This window comes from Biomphalaria glabrata, chromosome 7 (assembly GCF_947242115.1).
Source record: "Biomphalaria glabrata chromosome 7, xgBioGlab47.1, whole genome shotgun sequence".
Taxonomy (NCBI): domain Eukaryota; kingdom Metazoa; phylum Mollusca; class Gastropoda; family Planorbidae; genus Biomphalaria; species Biomphalaria glabrata.
In genome coordinates this window covers 13,517,897-13,538,907 of record NC_074717.1, presented here as the reverse complement: position 1 = coordinate 13,538,907, position 21,011 = coordinate 13,517,897, and the positions used below count along the sequence as shown (strand labels likewise).

At 39.0% G+C, this 21,011-nt stretch overlaps 2 protein-coding genes across 6 annotated transcripts in view; one reads left to right on the top strand and one right to left on the bottom strand.

Moving 5' to 3' along the window:
• Positions 1–21,011, bottom strand: part of LOC106050709 (adenosine deaminase AGSA-like) — a 69,263-nt gene that overhangs the window by 38,074 nt on the left and 10,178 nt on the right. For 2 of the 5 annotated variants that reach the window (XM_056034806.1, XM_056034814.1), the window contains exon 1: positions 843–875. The exons of 1 other annotated variant lie outside the window; for it this stretch is intronic. In XM_056034806.1, coding sequence (XP_055890781.1) covers positions 843–869 — 27 coding nt within the window. In that variant the 5' untranslated portion in view covers positions 870–875. Of the gene's footprint in view, positions 1–842; positions 876–1,030; positions 1,188–10,038; positions 10,149–21,011 lie in introns of those variants that run through there. 2 more of the 5 variants (XM_056034810.1, XM_056034807.1) reach the window with 2 other exon arrangements.
• On the top strand, positions 18,032–19,246 carry LOC106058722 (uncharacterized). Its single transcript, XM_056035888.1, has 2 exons — positions 18,032–18,735; positions 18,826–19,246. The coding sequence occupies exons 1-2, from the start codon at positions 18,032–18,034 to the stop codon at positions 19,244–19,246; spliced, it is 1,125 nt and encodes a 374-aa protein (XP_055891863.1).

Sequence of the window (21,011 nt, the reverse complement as noted above, 5' to 3'; positions counted from 1 at the left end):
AGTCACACAGTAGACATGTTCAGTTTGAAGTAGAAACGCTTTAACCAATCAAAATGGTCTATTTTGTTTTCGTCTCTATTGTGAAAAGTTTTTAAAAAAATGGCTTCCTTCCCGGTCAAATGAAGTAAATTGACTTTGTATTATGGCTGCCTGGTCATGCGGTTTGCGCGCTGGACTGTCGTTCGGATTTATCGACGGTCGAGGGTTCAAACCCTGCCCGCTCCCATCCCTCGTCGTCCTGCGGGATGTTTGTACTAGGAAGTAAACTATCTTCAACTCTGAAGGGACATCCGAAACATGTAAAACATTTTCAAACAGTGTATCAACAGAGAGAAGGGGTGAGTTACTTGAATATAGATATAGGATAATGAAAAGGATAAGAGTTGAGGTATCGGACGAACAATGTCGGTACATTACTTAATCAAAAAAGATTAAATTAAAAGTTCTTGAAGTTTTGTCTCAATATTTAATCATTGGTGTTTTAAATCATAAATATATTGGAAACGTTATATTCTTAGAGTATTTTGGTAATAAAACGTATAATGCAATCAATAAATTCTATGTTGACCTAGTACCATGTACAATCCTTATACTAAGTGTTTCCTAACAATGTTTGAAGATAACAAATATTTTTAAAAGTACAATCAATGATAATAAATATTTATTTAAAAGAACAAACAAATTATATCTATAAGATAAATTTTCCTTTCATTAGTTACTTATTATATTCGATGTTTTTGTTCATACAGTAGATATATATGTTCATTATGTTCATTACATTATGTGTATATCCTTTATATTACATATATATGTTCATTACATTAGATTAATAAGCTCATTACATTCAATGTATAGTTCATAGTTGACATCCTCCTAGCTTATACGTTAGTTAACATTCAGTCGATGTCTAGGACAGACATTGTTAGCGAAAGACTCTACACTGGAAAGCTAACATACCCACAACCGCTACTGCACATCTATCGACATATCTAACAAGAAAGTCAAACATGAGGTAAGATGAACCACCTACCTAACTGGGTCCTCTGTCAACTCGGGTTTCCCTTCGACTCTTTCACCTCTCCTATATCTGGAGTGTACCGGACTGGGGTGTGTTCATATAGACATTGCACAGGGTCTAATTCTCAGGGGTGACAAAAAAGTGAAATGGCCCACAGATATACACCAGCGCACTTTGCATGCTTGAAGGTCAGAAGCATAACAAGGGGCTGCAAGGAGCTATATCCTGCACTGGGCGGAATGTCTGGGCGCCACTCGCAGTAGGATATAAAAAGGGTCTCCAAGACAAACAGCATTAATATATATATATATACATATATATATATATATATATATATATATATATATATATATATATATATATATATATATATATATATATATATATATAAAGAGAGAGAGAGACAGACAGACAGACAGACAGACAGACAGACAAACGACAGACAGAGACAGAGATATTGGGTAATAGCAAATGTGCATTGATCAGGGTTTCTCAGATTGTGGGGCGATGTCCACTAAGTAGCTAAGTTGGGCGCAGCGTCCTTACAAAAAAAAGAGAGGGGGGTTAAGGCGGAGCAACTGTATTTCTTATTACAGGGGATCAAATAGTTGTAATTTTATTGTAGTTATGAATCCATGTTTGGTGATAAACTAAAACCAATGACATGTTTGACGTATATAACTATTTTAAACGTCACGTCATCTTCTTATAAAGATCTGTTTCAATGTAAACTCTTGTTACATGAGACGTTTTCAACAATGTAGGAGACAACATTTTTGAAGGATTATTTGAACATTTCCCAGATAATTGGGATTCTTTTCAAATTTTATTATAAGAATTATCGAAATTACTATTGTTGTAAATTGTCATGTTAAAAACTTAAATATGACCAAAAAAAAAACAACAAAATAAAACAAACAAAATCTGAAAAAATCCTTTTTTAAAATAACAAAGCTATTCTATTGGGGAAGAGCTCCAGCATTAAACCTATATATATATATATACATATCAATAATTTACTTCCCATAGTTGATATTAAACTAAGCAATTAATTAATTGACTGAGTATTTTCTTTTATTGATTCATGTTTTTGTTAGGTATAATAAATAATTGTTTAACTTTAAAGTATCAACTTCTTCGGAGAATGCGTGAGAGAGAATTAGCGTTAAAAATTATTTATTATTATTATTTAGCCATATAATAATAATAATAATAATAATAATAATAATAATAATCTTTATTATCCGTAAGGAATTTTGTCTTACAATTTGTGCATTACCAAACAAAAAACATTATAACTATAAGAAACCAAAGTGTACATTCACATCAGACTCACTCATAATTTACATGTGGCAAAGTTTGTACCAGATTGTTTTTATTTAATGATTTGATTGCCAGGGGAACAAAAGAGTGTTTGTGTCTGTTTGTCTTTGCTATCGGTGTCTTGTATCTCTTTTGTGATGGTAAAATCACAAAATCCTGACACAAAGGGTGATTCTTTATTTCAAGGATCTTGTTAGCTTTTTTATAGATGTTTGTCTCAAACAACTGCCCAAATGGGGTTTGTTTTTTGCCAATGATTTTGCCAGCAGCATTGAGGATTCTATTAAGTTTATTCCTATTTTTAATGCTCAGATTGCATATGTGAATATGTGGTAATTTAAAATTTAATCATTGACATAATTGGAATAATGAATAATTCAATTTAATCCGCGAATGAGGGTGGGAGAAATAACGTGTACACACGTTTTAGCAGACACACAGAAAGACAGACTTATAGAGATAGTTTAAAATATTGTATTAAATAATAATAATAAAAAGCTCAAGAAGTCTTCCACGAAAACCTTATGATGACCAATCCCATGACAGTCGTACCTGTCAGGTGTGTGTTGTCCTCGCGCTTATCTAGGGTATGATGTTCTCCGCCGGGCTCCTCACCTGAACAGTGTTTATTAACTTTATGCTGGGGTTATAATTTAGCCTTGGCTCGTCTGCCTGGGCACCCCTAACAGTCTAGTAATCAATTTATGCAATAAATATCTAGGAACGAATAAACCAAATATCAACATATGCTAGTGAATAACAATATTGCATATAACAACAAAGGTTTAATGAGTTAATGATATATATGATATTATGAGGCATACATTAGGAATAAATATCAATAGCAATTACAGATTACATTCAAAGGACTATAGCACACCTTAATCTCAGTGCCATATTCAATCAGGCCTCACAACGCCAACCCCAACGCCAACGGCCAATAGTCAACTACCAAGCCTACAACTCAGACTTGACTCCAGCAGAGTCCCAAGCCTGCGTCCTGTGATAGTAAGTGTATGTGTTTTGCGTGGCTGGTAGTGCAGTGTGTGTGCCTGCGTATGAAATGACCAGTAGACCTTGAGTGTACATGCTTGAGTGAACAGCAGTGTGTCAGGGACTGTGTGTAAAAGGAAGTCAGAGTATAGAGAACAAGTGGCTGGAGTAAAGAGCATAAATAAGGAGGAATAAAATCATTGTGTTTATTGAAGCTCGTGTTGTTTTAGTCTATTACATGGTGTCAGATGGACCGACTCCACCCACCACAACCGCTGGAATTAAATGGCAACGTAGCAGAAAATTGGAAAAGGTTCAAACAATCCTTTCAGATATATTCGATAGCAAGTGGACTGGATACAAAAAGCAGAGAAGTACAGTCTATGACATTGCATGTGATCGGCCAAGAAGCAGTTGAAGTCTATAACACTTTCCAATGGACGGACAATGAATGTAATGAATGTGAGATTAGCAAGTCCTTCCATACACTTCACTGCATTCTTAATAAGTTCGAGAAGTACTGTCTACCAAGAAAAAATGTTACCATTGAAAGACATGTTTTTTTTCCAGCGTTCTCAACATGAAGGAGTCATTTGACAACTTTGTCACTGACATCAAACTCAAGGCAAAGACATGTGAGTTTGATTTGCTTAAAGATTCCCTAATAAAGGATAGGATAGTTGGTGGCATAAGGAATGAGAACACCCGAGCAAGACTTTTGAGAGAACCAGATCTAGACGTTAACAAGGCAGAAAATATATGTCGGGCAGCTGAGGCAACTGAATGGCAGCTTAAGCTCATGAATGAAGAAAGTGGGGTACACGTTGTGAATTCAGCTACCAATAGCTTTAAAAGAACAAAAGGAAATTGAGTTGTAGCTATTGTGGCAAGGAACACAGACCACGTCAGTGCCCAGCTTATGGGGAAACCTGTCACAAATGTCATAAAAAAGGTCATTTTTCGTCAGTGTGCAGATCAAAGCCTGTAAGTATAGTGAAGTCAGAAGGTCGAGATGACTCCGTTGAGGAAACATTTTTCATCGGCAGTATTGGCTCCCATAGTGTAAGCAACGAATGGAACTCACTCATTACTGTTGAAAACAAACAAGTCACATTCACGTTGGATACTGGAGCACAAGTCAATATTCTCCCTTACAGAATCTTCAAGCAATTAAAAAGAAAGAAGCTTCTCAAATCAACATCCAAACTTACTACTTACAGTGGAAAAAGATTGAAGGTTGTTGGCAAAGCACACATTAAATGTACTGTTAAAAGTAAAACAGCCATAATAGAATTTCAAATTGTGGAGACACATTCAAAGCCAATTATGGGTCTACCAGGCTGCCAACAAATGAATTTAATCAGAAGAGTTGACTTTATAGAGGACGATACACTCTCACGCTACGCAGATGTATTTACTGGCTTAGGCTGCATGGAAGAGGAATATACTATAAAGGTCAATTCCAACATTAAACCTGTTGTACACGCAGCAAGGAAAGTCCCAGCGGCACTACGTGAGGAATTAAAAAATGAATTGAGAAGAATGTAAGATGAGGGTGTCATTGAAAAAGTAGATCATCCCACTGCATGGGTCAACTCACTTGTTATTGTTGAAAAGAAAGGAGGCGGATTAAGGATATGTCTAAACCCTAGAGACCTCAACAAAGCCATTCAAAGAGAACACCATCAATTACCTACTATAGAAGAAATAGCTAGTCGACTAAGTGGCAGTCAAGTGTTCACGGTATTAGATGCCAACTCTGCCTTTTGGCAAATTAAATTAGACAAGAGCTGTACAGATCTAACAACTTTTAACACACCTTTTGGTCGCTACAAGTTCCTTCGTCTACCATTTGGGCTAAACTCTTCTGCAGAAGTATTTGCAAAACGTTTCCACCAAGCTTTCGACGTTATACAAGGTGTTGAGACATACATGGACGAAATATTGATAGCAGGTAGAACAATAGAAGAGCATGATGATAGACTTAGGCAAGTTCTTGACATAGCCAGAAGGAAAGGAATCAAACTGAAGCCATCTAAATGTAGCCTAAGAGTACGACAAGTCAAGTTTGTTGGACATATCATTACAGATAGTGGTATAAAGCTTGATGACTCAAAGATTGAAGCAATACAATCCATGCCATACCCTACAGATCGCAAGGAACTAGAAAGATTTTTGGGTATGATTAATTATCTTGGTAAATTCTTACAGAACTTGTCAGAAATAACTGCCCCATTAAGAGAGTTACTTAAACAAGACAACGAGTGGATATGGTTGGAACAACATCAGAAGGCTGTTGATTATTTAAAGAGTTTGATCACAACCGCCCCAGTTTTAACCTTATATGATGTTTCACAGCCAGTCAAGTTGTCTGTACATGCTTCACAGGAGGGACTTGGAGCAGTATTAATGCAGAATGAAAGGCCAGTGGCTTACGCCTCAAGATCTCTTACAGACTGTGAAAAACGATATGCACAAATAGAAAAAGAAATGCTTGCCATTGTCTTCGGAGTTGAACATTTCCATTACTATGTGTATGGACGTCCAATAAAAGTTGAAACAGATCACAAACCTTTGGAAGCGATTATCAAAAAGCCTTTGGCATCTACACCACCTAGGCTTCAGCGGATGCTTCTTCGACTAATGAAATATGAAATACTGCTGGAATACAAGTCAGGCAAAGAAATGTCTATTCCAGACACACTGTCAAGAGCATCGCTTCCAATCAAATATCCCTCAAGTGATGACTTGGATGCACAAGTTCATCTGATCGTCAATAGTTTACCCATGTCAGATGAATATATGAACATTTTTCAGCAGGCCACTGCAGATGATGCTGTTTTAAGGTTATTAAAGAATAATATTATGATAGGCTGGCCAAACAAGAGAGCTGAAATTCCACAAGAAATTCGAGCATATTCAGGATTTAAAGAAGAACTTAGTGAAAGCAATTGTTTACTTCTTAAAGGAGAAAGATTAATAGTACCAAAAGTATTGCAAAAAGAAATGCTTCAAATACTGCACCAAGGTCATCTTGGACGAGATAGATGTCTTGTTACAGCTAAGGAGGTGTTCTTCTGGCCTGGAATGTCTAAGCAGATTATAGACATGGTATCAACATGTGCAGTGTGTAACGAACACCAGGAGTCCCAGCAAAAGGAGCCATTGTTACCACATGATACTCCTGTACTTGAATGTACTTCCTTGGGAAAAAATTGGAGCTGATAATTTTGAGTATCTCGGTAAAAACTATTTGCTATTTGTAAATTACTATAGTAATTTTTTTGAGATTAATCTTATCCCAACACTAAAGGCTTCAGATGTGATCATACATATGAAATTACAATTTGCTCGACATGGTATTCCAAAGGAAGTAATTAGTGACAATGGACCCTCATTTGCTTGTCAAGAATTTCTGAAATTTTCTAAAAGCTGGGGATTTATGCACATTACGTCTAGCCCCAGATTTCCACAATCTAATGGTATGGCAGAACAGGCCATACAAACAGTGAAACAGCTTCTAAATAAAGCTAGAACGTCGGGTCAAGACCCATATATGGCCCTCTTGCAATTTCGAAATGCTCCATGCCCTGATGGACCTTCACCTGCACGGCTGCTCATGGGCCGCCGTCTGAGGACAAATCTTCCGACAACGGAGGCCTATCTCAGACCTCAAATCCCAGACAAAAAAGAAAATGCTTGGAAAACAAGAAAAAGTAATCAAGCAAAATATTACAACAAAACAGCGAGGCGCACCGAGCGACCACACATTCAGCCTGGGAGCAAAGTGTGGATGCAAAAGAAGCCTGACGATTTATAGGAACCAGCAGTGGTCATCTCAGAAGCGGAGACGCCGAGATCATACTGGGTAAAAACACCGAATGGGATAACTTACCGAAGAAATAAAAGGATGTTAAGAGACACATGTACAAAATCAAGGATCATGCCTAATATTTTTGAAATGGACACCCCAGAGACAGTCATTAATGGTCAAACCACACAGCCAGAGAACGTGAGCGATACAAATATGCAACAGGAACAGACTAACACTACCAATCCGCCGCCTGTAATAACTCGATATGGTAGCACTGGCGGATCCAGAACTTTGGAGTGGGGGGGGGCGATTTTTTTCCAAACCCTAACCCTATCGCCCAGTAAACCCTAACCCTATGCATAAACGTGCGTACAGCATATATATATCTATATATATTCGATGTATGAGAATAAGATAAGACTGTTTCTCAATCTTCGGCGAAAAAAACTGAAAAAAAAAACAGTCATGTTGAGGCCTTTCTCTTGCAAGCTTGGGGGTCGGGGAGAGCGTTGTAAGCTTCCTCAGTGGGGTTCGGGGCGAAGCCCCGACGCCCAAAAGCGTTTTCTTGCATTTTTCACGACTGAAACGCATTCTTCTGACATCTACAGCTCTTATTTATTAGTGGGGTTCGACGCCAAAAGCGTTTTCTTGCATTTTTCACTGCAGAAACGCATTCTCCTGACATCAACAGCTCTTATTTATTAGTGGGGTTCGACGCCAAAAGCGTTTTCTTGCATTTTTCACTGCAGAAACGCATTCTCCTGACATCTACAGCTCTTATTTATTAGTGGGGTTCGACGCCAAAAGCGTTTTCTTGCATTTTTCACTGCAGAAACGCATTCTCCTGATAGCTACAGCCCATTATTTATTAGTGGGGTTCGGGGCGAAGCCCCGACGCAAAAAGCGTTTTCTTGCATTGTTCACGGCAGAAACGCATATTCCTGACATCTACAGCTCATTATTTATTAGTTGGGTTCGGGGCGAAGCCTCGACGCTAAATCCGTTTTCTGGCATTCTTCACTGCAGTAAGGCATTCTCCTGACCTACAGCTCATTATTCATTCTATTATAAAGGACCTTTTGAATAATGTGGAAAAATATTCTAATATGAATTTATAGTCCCTTAATACATTGCAAATACAACCGATTTGTTTTTTGAAAAGATAAGATACCCCACATATTGAGATTAAGGCTTTGAGTATCGCCGCCGAAAAAAAAATTTCGATTAATAATATTAAATAAAATTCAAGCATAAATTGTGAGCTATAGTCCTAAATTTATTTAAAGAAAAATATGAGATAGAGTAAAGGTTGGGAAAAAGTCGACTAGGAAAAGATTATCTGGCTTTTGAACTCATCTCAACTGTGACTGTTATATTGAAAAATTTCGTTTGAATTATATCATTTCCAAAGCAAAGTCTTTCTCAAAATAGTTATGATAAATTCATGTGAAATTACATAAACTCTGTCTGGAATGGGGAAGGGCGGTAAAATGAAAACGATTAATCCTCGCTCCTTTTTATAATTTCTGCTAATGATTGCATTTTGCATTAAAGAATAGGGGTTGGGCGACTCGATATAAGAATTTACTTTATAGCATATATAAATTATATTAGTGACAGATTTTTTTAATTTTGTAATTTCTTACTATAATACAAAAAGAAAAAGTATTGGTTTGTCCGATGGGGGGAAGGTGATTGCATGTATCACACTTCCACCTGTTTATATTATATAGATATTCGACTAATTTTGTTCACATACTATGATTTCTCCCTAAAAGTTGGACCGCCCCCCCCACACACACAAAGGGTTTAGATGGGAAGGGCAGTAGAGGTATTCGCTCCTCCCCTTCCAATCGGCCAACAGGTGAACGACATAATATAAAGACCGGTTAAAATACCGTTTTAATCATATAGATATTTAATTGATTCTGTTAGCAAGTTGTGATTTCTACAAATAAATAGAACCGCCCCCCCCCCCACTCGAAAGTTTATGGTGGGGGGGGGGGCGTATGGATGCCATCGCCCCCTCCCGACCCTACCGAATCGGCCAAAATACTAGAAGGGGGGGGGGGGGCGAAATAATCTAAAAATAGGTTGAAATATAAATAATTAGTATATATTATTAACATAAGTAATATATTTGTATACAAATTTTGTGAATTCTATACTAAAATTCGTCCGCCCCCCCTTAGGGGGGGGGGTCGGCCGAGTGGGGGGCTATCGCCCCTACCGCCCCCCCCCCCCTGGATCCGCCAGTGTATGGTAGGCAAGTTCGGCCACCAGTACGTTACCCTGACGCAGATAATTAGATACATGTATATCTTTTTATTATTATGCAATTTGTATATAATTAATGTCTATTTGTAAACCTAGACTGTTGTTGTTTTTTTTACTACTCATTTTATAATTTATATTGTTACTATTGATAATATTAACAATTGAACATTCTGTTGTGTTAAACATGTATTCAGTTTACTCATTTGTTTATAGTGAGACAGAAATCATTTCTATAGTCAATTGATATCTCAAAGCTTTTAAGGAGGGAGATGTGATATAAGTGTATGTGTTTTGCGTGGCTGGTAGTGTAGTGTGTGTGCCTGTGTATGAAATGACCAGTGGACCTTGAGTGTACATGCTTGAGTGAACAGCAGTGTGTCAGGGACTGTGTGTAAAAGGAATTCAGAGTATAGAGAACAAGTGGCTGGAGTAAAGAGCATAAATAAGGACGAATAAAATCATTGTGTTTATTGAAGCTCGTGTTGTTTTAGTCTATTACACGTCCCTAGATAAGAAAAATACACACTCCATTGATACCGCCATTCTCACGATTATAAAAGAAACGAATTTAGATCTACGGACATGTAGAAGATAGTAAAATAAACTAACTTACCCAATACTAGGGAAGAACACCACACAGATAACTCAATCTCAAGGCACAACAAGAGAACACTAATATAGTGCATCCTTAGGAACAGAACTAATAAGACCTTATGGTGTTCAAAAGAAAATACCCTACAAGATGCGCAAGACAGTACTAGCGTTAAATGTACCTCGAATGTTCTCATGTAATAGTATTAACCAAAACTGCCACTTTTTAGTGCCTCCGAAAGGGGAAAAGACGCTATTAGTTTTGTGTGAAATGTCTGTCCGTCTGTCCGTCCGTCTCGTTTAGATCTCGTAAAGTAGAAAAGATGGTGAAAATCCGACATCACAATATTTTAGACCATTCAAAGTTCTGATGCAACGGCTACTTTTGTTTTCTGAAAGCGAAAAATCTAATTTTTTAAATCACTTATGCAAGTAGTTTTTTAAAGAGAAAAAGCTAATTAGTATGCATTATAAGATAGACCTAATTTAAAACGAATAGCAATATTCAAAACTGCATTTTCTTTAAATATTTATTATACAAGATAAAGGTCGTAACCACAGAACAATTACATCAATTATAAGACTTCAGTTAGGCCAGGAGAGGTGCGGTACCTAACCTTACCTTCGAACCGGGGGTCCCGGGTTCGAATCCTGGTGAAGACTGTGAATTTCAACTTCGGAATTCTTAGGCGCATCTGAGTCTACCCAGCTCTAATGGATACCTGACATTAGTTGGGGAAAAGTAAAGGTGGTTGGTCGTTGTGCTGGCTACATGACACCCTCGTTAACCGTAGGCCACAAAAGCAGATAAACTTTACATATTATGCCCTATAGACCACAAGGTCTGAAAGGGGAACTAGTTAGGCCAGGTTCACATCTAACTTTGCATTCACTTGCACCTATCCTTTGATCTGCTGGACCGTTGGGGCACTATATAAGATCTGTCAACCTTCTTTCTCCATTCTTATCTCTCATTTGTCTTTGATATAATTTCATTTGGATGTTCTTTCTGAAAAAAATTGAAGCCTGCCTGGGTGGACCACTTCGGGGACCGATTTTGAGTTTGTGTTTCCTCACAAACTGTCTTTGTAACCTTGTTTTATTTGACTTTATTTATTCGACTTTTTTTTTTCAGAATGATAAATATTCTCTATTACAAAAAAACACTTTAATATTTACATGCCCAAACCTTTTCTTTACTTGCTATAGACAAAATTAGCTTTCAGCTTCCTCTGGCGGTTTCTTATTATTTAAACTACTATTAGCAAATAGTTAATTTTTTAATTTCAGAAGATTTTCATGACTTTTTCTTATATTTTTTTAATTTTAGGAGAATTCCAGGAACCCTTTAATGACAAGTTAAAATGGTTTAATTTAATAATTTACACCTAGAATTCGCATCGGGCGGGTCCTATAAAAGTGTGGGGCCCACTGCGCTTACATAATTAATTAATTAATTTAAAAACGAAGTTTCGGCTTTAACAAAAAAAAAAAAAAAAAAAAAAAACAAAAGTGGAATCTAAACTTGGGCAGCGCCAAAATATCAAGAAATTTGATTTTCATCTTTTTTTTTTTTTTTTTTTTAGATTTAAGCCTGACGGATGGACAGACGCGCAGGCAACACAAAATGGTGTCATTTTATCCCCGATGACTTCATCCCCAATAAAAAAAAATTTTCTCAATCATTGTGTGATGTTGCTGTTTAGGTATTGTCTTCCAGTACTCATTTCATCTAATAGCCTGCATAAATAGGTTTCATTTAAACTGTTTTTATTTTACAGTTTTGGCATGTTCTTTTGCTGTTTCTAAGGCTCATCCCTTTTCATTCTTGTTGAGAAACCTAATGATTATGTAAATCAGTAGTAAAATGCTAGATATATTGTAGAGCTGGACGTCTCATCATCGCTTCTATTTAATGAAGATGTCAAAAAAATATAATTCAGCGTCTACCACATGACATTATCATCAAGGCCCTAGGTGTGCTGGAAAGCAGTCAGCTACACAAGGCATCACTCCTACATGCTAGCGCCGGCACTGAGAAACGTTCAAAGAAGAACTACGTAACACTGGCCTACAGAATTACAATGTACATCAATACCTACTACCGATAGCCTATCTATCTTACTGATTTACAATTACACACAATTTTTTTTTACATCAGCTCTATATCTATAGTATATATGATGAATAGTAAAGTATTTTAATGATTTGTTTGTCTTATTTAAGGTGTCACACTATTTGTTATGTGAAAAATATGTATGAAATATTACTGATTTCATCATTTCTATAAATATTTTTTGTTGGGTAAAAAGATCAGGTGATGAAATGACCAGGGGATGAAATGACCAGCGGATGAAATGACCATGAATAAAGTGACCGTGGATGAGGTGACCAGGTATAAGGTGACCTTGGATGAAGTGACAAGGTACAAGGTGATCTCTGATGAAGTGACAAGGTATAAGGTGATCTCTGATGAAGTGACAAGGTATAAGGTGATCTCTGATGAAGTGACAAGGTATAAGGTGATCTCTGATGAAGTGACTAGGTAAAAGTTGATCTCTGATAAAGTGACAAGGTATAAGGTGACCTTGTATGAAGTGACTAGTGTTAAGACCTCTGCGCGGTGTTGATTCTTGACAATCTGTCTAGTGTAGATCTGACTGTAGGTAACGCTGAACTCAACACTTCAGTAACACCGGCGAAAGGCCGAAACAATCAAATATGTAGTCGACGCTGATATGTTGTTCTACAAATACGTTTAATACTCAAAAAGGGAATCGTCCGATGTCAATAATGTCGTACTCAAGTCTCCTACTCTACAATAAGCGTCCTCCATCTAGCGTCGTTTAGAGCGTTCTTATTTTTTAAAGATCTGTCACGTCACTTGTCGCTAATTAAAACTTTACCCTATTCCCGAAACAAATAACTAATTCCTAACTACTTCCTAATCATGTCATAACAACTCCTCCCCCTCCCGCTAAAAAAAATTGCCTGTCAATTTTTTAATCTACTGTCTTAGTCTTACAATGTGCAAGGGCCAAAATGTAGGGAAACATAAAAGACCACACAACTTGAGTCTTGATTGGGGTTTCAACTTCTCTTTCTGTGTCCACAATCAAGTTCCTCTGAACACATATTTCCCTCAAGTGTCACTAACTGATACTGTCCAATGTGATGTGCCATAGGTGACCGCTGACATAGTTCGTTTGCGCTGACACTATAGGTGTGTCCATCTATACTTCATCACATCACGTTCCAGAGGTTACACCGCTTTTCCTCACACGTCAGGACAGACAATTTACCTAATATGACAAATTGACATCTATCAATATTCGTTCTCCCACTATACACCTAACGTTCTTTCGGGCATTTACAAGTGTATTTTATTTCCTCTCTCCACTTACTTGTCCCCACACGATCTAACTCTTTAATGATGTATGATCATGATCAAATACAAAGAATAAATTATAAAACTTACTTTTCCTTGATGTAACTACATCGTCGCCTTATAAATGCCCTTTTTATTCATACCAACATACATACAATTCATACATACTACCCGAAATCAATAACCAACACGAGTTAATCTAATAATAACGCAATAGCATTTATATTATACCATAAATATCCTATTCACAAATACCTTAACACAACCTAATACCCGTCTAGTTATGACTACTAGTTAAGTCAATCAATGAAGAATGAAATACTTAAACTAACATCTATTTACATATTTATAGACATACTAGGGACGTAGAGCGTTATGTCATATCCGCTATCTGCCCGAGCCATGCATTTGTTCTCTCCAACTGGAGTTTACATCTCTTCTTACTCCACTATAGCCCGCGTGTGGCCTTCTACCTCTGTATGACTTGCGATTACTGCTACCACAGTCATCTCTTCTATCGTCACTGTCGGATACCGACCTGCGCCTCCTATCCGAACTCGCAATCTTCTGTTTAGACTGTTCTGCCCTACTCCAACAGTCTTTAGCGATGTGCCCATGTTTATGGCAGTTAAAACAAATTATGTCCTTTCTAGGTTTGTTTCGCTTCTTGTTGCCATACCTGCTTTTCCAACTTCTAACCTGTTTGTCAGAAGCGGCTCTGACACCTGTTACATTTCCAAGTAAAACATCTCTAGATAACCTCGGCATGGCTACACCTTCGCAATACCCTGTGTATAATGGAGATCGAAGGAACACTTTGCATGCTTCGAATCTCTTAACTGCGCCGTCTGCCAACCTGACTGATTTGGTATAGCCTAAATAATCCTTAGATTTCACTAATCCCCCTCGAACTGCGAGTGTACTGCTAGCTGTGTCCCGGATCACATTTACCTGTTTATTATTTATCATGCCTGGATATAGTTTAAACCTATCTTCCCCACAATCAACGTAATTAATTTCTTCATCTGGTTCACTATGTCCACTATCACGATCCCTGTCTTGGATGCTCCTTACAAAATTAACCCTATCCGGTGGCCGATTATCCCTCTCTTGTCTACGGTTTCCTTGATTACCTCTCCTATCACTAGTGCCACTATTATCCTGTGTATTCCCATTGCCAGCTCCATTCCCTCTATGTTTCCTACACTGGTATGCCATGTGTCCCTTTTCCTGACAGTTAAAACATGTAACATCCCTAAGGTTTCTATCACCCGCTTTAGGTCTATCTATTCTCCTATCATAACTTTCCCTGCCATTGTTTTCATTTTCCCAGGATCTATCCTTCATGCCATCATAACTATCCCGACGATTGTTCCCACGTTCCCTGGACCTATCATTTCTCCTACCATAATCCCTATCACTAACATCATTTCTCTTTACATAATTTACCAGGTCAATGACTTTTTTGTGGTCGCTAACTGAAAGTGGGTTGTTTGGGTAAGCATTCTTAAAGATCCTAATGATTTCTACCAAGTCTTCAATTACCTTAGGGTTTCTTTCTTTTACAAAGGACTGTAGCTGAGGGTCGCACTTATTGATAAAGTTATCAATCAGAATAAAGTTCTTCAACCCCTCGTAGGTGTTCTCTACATTCTCGAATGCGAGCCATTTAGTGAAGAAGTCCTTCTCTGAGTTGATGGTTGTCTGCGGATCAACTTGGCTGGATGGAGTGTTTTCATAATACTTCTTTCGGAATGTTTCCGCGTTGTGCCCATATGCGTTTAGCAGTTCCTTTTTTAGCACCTGATAGCTGTTTTGCATGGCGTGGTCATGGTTTTGGCAAATCGTGAGGGCTTTCCCATGTACGAAGTCCAACAAGATATCGGACCACTCCTTCTCTTGGACATTAAACTTTGCAAGTTTAATTTCAAAGCGTTTCAGATAGTCGCCGATGTCGTCCTTGTCTTCCGCAAAAGGTTGGATTTTCTTCTTCATCCATGCGGCGCTACTATGGCTTTCTATGTTGGCACTATTGTTGCTGTTTCCTTCGGTGGGCACACTTACACCAGCCTCTATCCTCATCTGTTCTACTTGAATTCTCACTTTTCTGTCTGCCTCTTCTTTCTTCTCCCTCTCTACACGTTCCGCCTCTCTAACCTTTTCCCGCTCTATGCGATCTGCTTCTTCTTTTTCCTTTTCTCTGCCTCTAGCTTTCTCTCTCTCCAAGCGTTCTGCTTCTTCTTTTTCTCTTTCTCTGCCTCTAGCTTTCTCTCTCTCCAAGCGTTCTGCTTCTCTACTTCTTTCCTTCTCCAAGCGCTCTGCTTCTGCCGCCACCATCTGCTGTACATAAGCAGTTAGTTCTTTGCCGCGCAGTTCTAGTTCTGTCTTAGCTTCATGAATTAGCTTTTTTTCTAAATTCTTCCAGGTCGTAACCTGAAGTAGCTGCCATATTACCTTTGTTACTTTACCTCGCTTTTTATTTAAATTATCTTACACACAGGCCTACTAGCGTCTATTACCTATGTTCTATAAATCAAATTACCTTTTGAGCGTAACCTCGCTCCGCGGCTACCTAATACCTCTTGATTCAAATAAATTAAATTCGTCACTCTACCCTTGGCGTCTAAACTACCAAATCCGACTTATAATAACTTCTGTACTTTCCAAGATACACTTAGTATCCTTGGTACCAGTGTGTAGGCTACCCTTTGACCCGACTGAATACGCTGTGCGACACACGCACACTCAACCGACTACGTGTTACTCACACGAGTCGCCGGTAAATAGACCAACCTGTCTATTTACAAATACTAAAATTACAAATGGGCAATCAGGCTTCACCTCGATTGTTCCCCAGATCTAGTCTAGATTACGCTAGATCTTAGTTACTTCTTACCTGCTTTCACAGCCAGGAGTGTATATAACTTACTCATACAAATAAACTATGAAATTAAACCTAAATACGTTAAACACCAAACTATAGATCTAGTTCTAATGAATGAGACTTTCGTCTGACAGTAAGACTTAAGACAGGAGTATTGCAAACAATTAATACATGACGTTACTAAAAATGATTAACTAAATGATTCACATTCACATACAGGACAAATTAACAGCTAAACGTATATCTGGACCTCTTGCTAGATTACACCTAATTTTAAGGATATCCCCAATCCACCACGATTTAACCTGGTAGTGATAATCTAGCGAGTGGTCACTTCCCTACAGACTCTAATTATTCTAAGGAGAAAGTAGTTAAATAACACTTGACTTATCTGTCTAAGAAGCGGCGATGCGATAACTCCACAGTCAGTCTCGGGTCCACTCTTCCTACGCTAATGTCTGTCCCGGCGGCAAGGCTCACGGCGATGTCTTCCCTAGCGGTGAGATAAGGACAGCGAACGTTTCGGCTCTCCAAGGTCCTTCGGTACTGGTCTGCAACGGCTCCGGTTCTTCGGTGGTACGGCGTCTGGTTCTGGTTCACGGTGATCTGTCGTCTGGCTCCGGTTCGTCGGTGACGTAGAGTCTGGTTCCGGTTGCTGGTTCCAAGGCAGGTACGGTGGTTCCAGGTGATGGTCTGTCCAAAGTGAAACTGGAACGGTCCAACAGTTGACCCAGCGACAAAGTCAAAGTCCAGTGCTAAAATACCGGCTATCTGGCTATCTAACGTGTAGCACAGATTCAGCCGAGACGTAGATCAAATTAGCACTACTGTACTTCAGTGCCGTAGGCAGTAAGATGGCTCCTACGTCAACAGTTCTTTGGCGTGACCTCAACGGTCGATCTTGGCCTTGCAAAGGTGACCTTAACGTTCGTTCTTAAGATGCCGGGCAGGCGATATCTCTTCAATACGGCTTTGACAGGACGGTTTTCTTCCCTTCCACCAACTGTAGCCTACTCGATACCGAGCTACAGGCTTCAATACGATGCCCCAACGTGTGGGCGTTTACAAATTACAAATGTAGATCTAGATCTATATTTCGTTACCTCCTAGGTCTACGAGTCCAGGATCTCACTGGCTTTCCTTCGCCGACGTGGCTGTATAATCAGGGTCTAGCTGCAGACTAGGCCGATGACGTTAACTTCTGCCTCCTCCTAACAGAGGGCTTCTATCCTTCTGAACGTTGATGCCAGTGAGCTCCGAGTCTGGGGTCGCCACGTTGTTAAGACCTCTGCGCGGTGTTGATTCTTGACAATCTGTTTAGTGTAGATCTGACTGTAGGTAACGCTGAACTCAACACTTCAGTAACACCGGCGAAAGGCCGAAACAATCAAATATGTAGTCGACGCTGATATGTTGTTCTACAAATATGTTTAATACTCAAAAAGGGAATCGTCCGATGTCAATAATGTCGTACTCAAGTCTACTACTCTACAATAAGCGTCCTCCATCTAGCGTCGTTTAGAGCGTTCTTATTTTTTAAAGATCTGTCACGTCACTTGTCGCTAATTAAAACTTTACCCTATTCCCGAAACAAATAACTAATTCCTAACTCTTCCTAATCATGTCATAACACTAGGTATAAGGTGATCTCTGATGAAGTGACAAGGTATAAGGTGACCTTGTATGAAGTGACAAGGTATAAGGTGATCTCTGATGAAGTGACAAGGTATAATGTGACCTTGTATGAAGTACACAAGGTATAAGGTGATCTCTGATGAAGTGACAAGGTATAAGGTGATCTCTGATGAAGTGACTAGGTATAATGTGATCTCTGATGAAGTGACAAGGTATAAGGTGATCTCTGATGAACTGACAAGGCATAAGGTGACCTTGGATGAAGTGATTAGGTATAAGGTGATCTCTGGTGAATTGACAAGGTATAAGGTGACCTTGTATGAAGTGACAAGGTATAAGGTGATCTCTGATGAAATGACTAGGTATAATGTGATCTCTGATGAAGTGACAAGGTATAAGGTGATCTCTGATGAAGTGACAAGGTATAAGGTGATCTCTGATGAAGTGACAAGGTATGAGGTGATCTCTGATGAAGTGACAAGGTATAAGGTGACCTTGGATGAAGTGACTAGGTATAAGGTGATCTCTGATGAAGTGACTAGGTATAATGTGATATCTGATGAAGTGACAAGGTATAAGGTGATCTCTGATGAAGTGACAAGGTATAAGGTGATCTCTGGTGAAGTGACTAGGTATAAGGTGATCTCTGATAAAGTGACAAGGTATAAGGTGACCTTGTATGAAGTGACTAGGTATAAGGTGATCTCTGATGAAGTGACAAGGTATAAGGTGACCTTGTATGAAGGGACAAGGTATAAGGTGATCTCTGATGAAGTGACAAGGTATAAGATTATCTCTGATGAAGTGACAAGGTATGAGGTGATCTCTGATTAAGTGACAAGGTATAAGGTGACCTTGGATGAAGTGACTAGGTATAAGGTGATTTCTGGTGAATTGACAAGGTATAAGGTGACCTTGTATGAAGTGACAAAGTATAAGGTGATCTCTGATGAAGTGACTAGGTATAATGTGATCTCTGATGAAGTGACAAGGTATAAGGTGATCTCTGATGAAGTGACAAGGTATAAGGTGATCTCTGATGAAGTGACTAGGTATAAGGTGATCTCTGATGAAGTGACTAGGTATAAGGTGATCTCTGATGAACTGACAATGGATAATGTGACGGATGAAGAGATAAGGGCTAATGTGACCTTGGATAAAGTGACAAGGGATAATGTGACCTTGGATGAAGTGACAAGGGATAATGTGACCTTGGATGAAGTGACAAAGCATAATGTGACCTTGGATGAAGTGACAAGGGATGAAATGACCAGGGTTAAGGTGACTTTTGATGTAGTGAGAAGGGATAATAAATCAGGATGAAGTGACCAAAGATGAAGTGATCAGGGATAAGGCAACCTTGAGTGTAGTGACTGTGACAAGTCAAAAGCTTGCTGTCAGAGTCACTCAATTTTATCACAGCATTAATTATTATTTATCTTTATTTATTTATTTTATTTTAATTATTTCCCCATCCTACCCCCAAATTCTTTACCCGCACCACCTTTTCCTCTCCAGGCTAGACTTAGTTGACCACATTGGAGATAGCTAGGCCGCGTCTTTCGAATTATCTTCCCTTGATCGGGGAAAGATAAACACAGTCTCTTTGATCGTACCGGCCGGGTGTCTGACGGGCGCAGTTGACACCACCATGTATGGAATGCAAGTCACTCTCTCCCTCCCCCTTCTCCCAGGTCTCTCTTTGATCTAGGAGATTACTCGAGTCAAAACGCCTCTTGACTCTCCAAGGTGCGACTCCCATCTCAAATCTAATTCACCCACGTGTAAGATAAATCTTAAGCCTAGGACATTTCCTGTTTCCGCCCACATTCTCCAAGCCTGTATATAAAGTAGATTAGATCCACCAGACCCGCTTATTTCTCTATCGCTGTCAATCGAGTCTGGACTACTTCATACATTTCCACTCCTAGAGGAATACCTGGTGGTAAGCCGAACTTAATCACAAGTTCCATCTTAGTTACTTTTTGCATATTTCTCACTGGAAACTATTATGTGTATTTTATTATTTCATTTATATTTAAGTAGTGCATTGTGTATTTCTCACTGTCGTAAGTAGAAAACATAAACATGTCCTATGTATGTATTTAAGTATTGCATTAATCTATTAATGCTGCGTTGCTCAATTGATCATTGATGCAACCATGTATATATTTGTACATCTTATTTTATTTCCTTTATCTCGGTTGGCCGCCTTGATAATGTTACTAGCGCACTAATACTGCGTCTAGAAAAGAGATACGAGTTATCTCCCCTGTAGTGAATTATCTCCCCTGTACTCATTTTACTCTAACGAGAGTTGCGCCCCTTGAACGGACACCCTCTCCATTCAAGCGCGCTCCATTGTTCTCGGCCGAGACTTCATTCAAGGTCACCTTATACCTGGTCACCTTATCCACGGTCACTTTATTCATAGTCATTTTTATATTATAATTTCCCCTTTTATGTACATTTTTATATTGCTATTATCAGCCATCTATTATTCCAATCCCATTTGTCATCATCTCCATATTGTGCTCTAAAGCAATTTCACCAATCTGACGAATGCACCTCAGTCGAGTGCATCGATAAGATGCATGAGAGACATGTCCTAACTTGTCTTTATTTATACGCAGCCTCCCTCAGGTGTCTGCCTATTTACTATCGAGAATCACCTATTGCCTATGAGCTTAGTGCAATTCAGCACCTCACTTGCTTATTTACCTGCCTTTGTGCTTAGTGCTATTCAGCACTGCACTTCCCTCTTTATCGGATCACTCACCTGCCTATTTATTTGGCATTGTCTGCCTAGTCAACTGCCTATCTGCTATTGAGTATCATCTCCCGCCTACGAGGATCTACTCAGCTCTACTACTTGGCGCTATCGTCCTTGCCCGCCTATTCGACAGCCCACCTGTCAACTTATTAGGTGCGACGTCCCTATAGACCCAGATCTGTGCGAGACGTCATAGCTACGCCAACCCTCTGCAACTCACTGGACATATCCTGCTCACTACGCTGCCCACGGCAGATTAGCTCTGCCCGCAGTAACCTTGTGCCCACGGTAGCCGGCCACCCGCCCTACTGTGCC

Excerpts from the sequence above, each read along its gene's own strand:
- LOC106058722 (XM_056035888.1), top strand. The coding sequence starts at position 18,032 with ATGAAGTACACAAGGTATAAGGTGATCTCTGATGAAGTGACAAGGTAT. Across the intron at positions 18,736-18,825 it reads ATCTCTGATGAAGTGACAAG|GTATAAGGTGACCTTGTATG; the intron begins GTATGAGGTGAT and ends TGAATTGACAAG.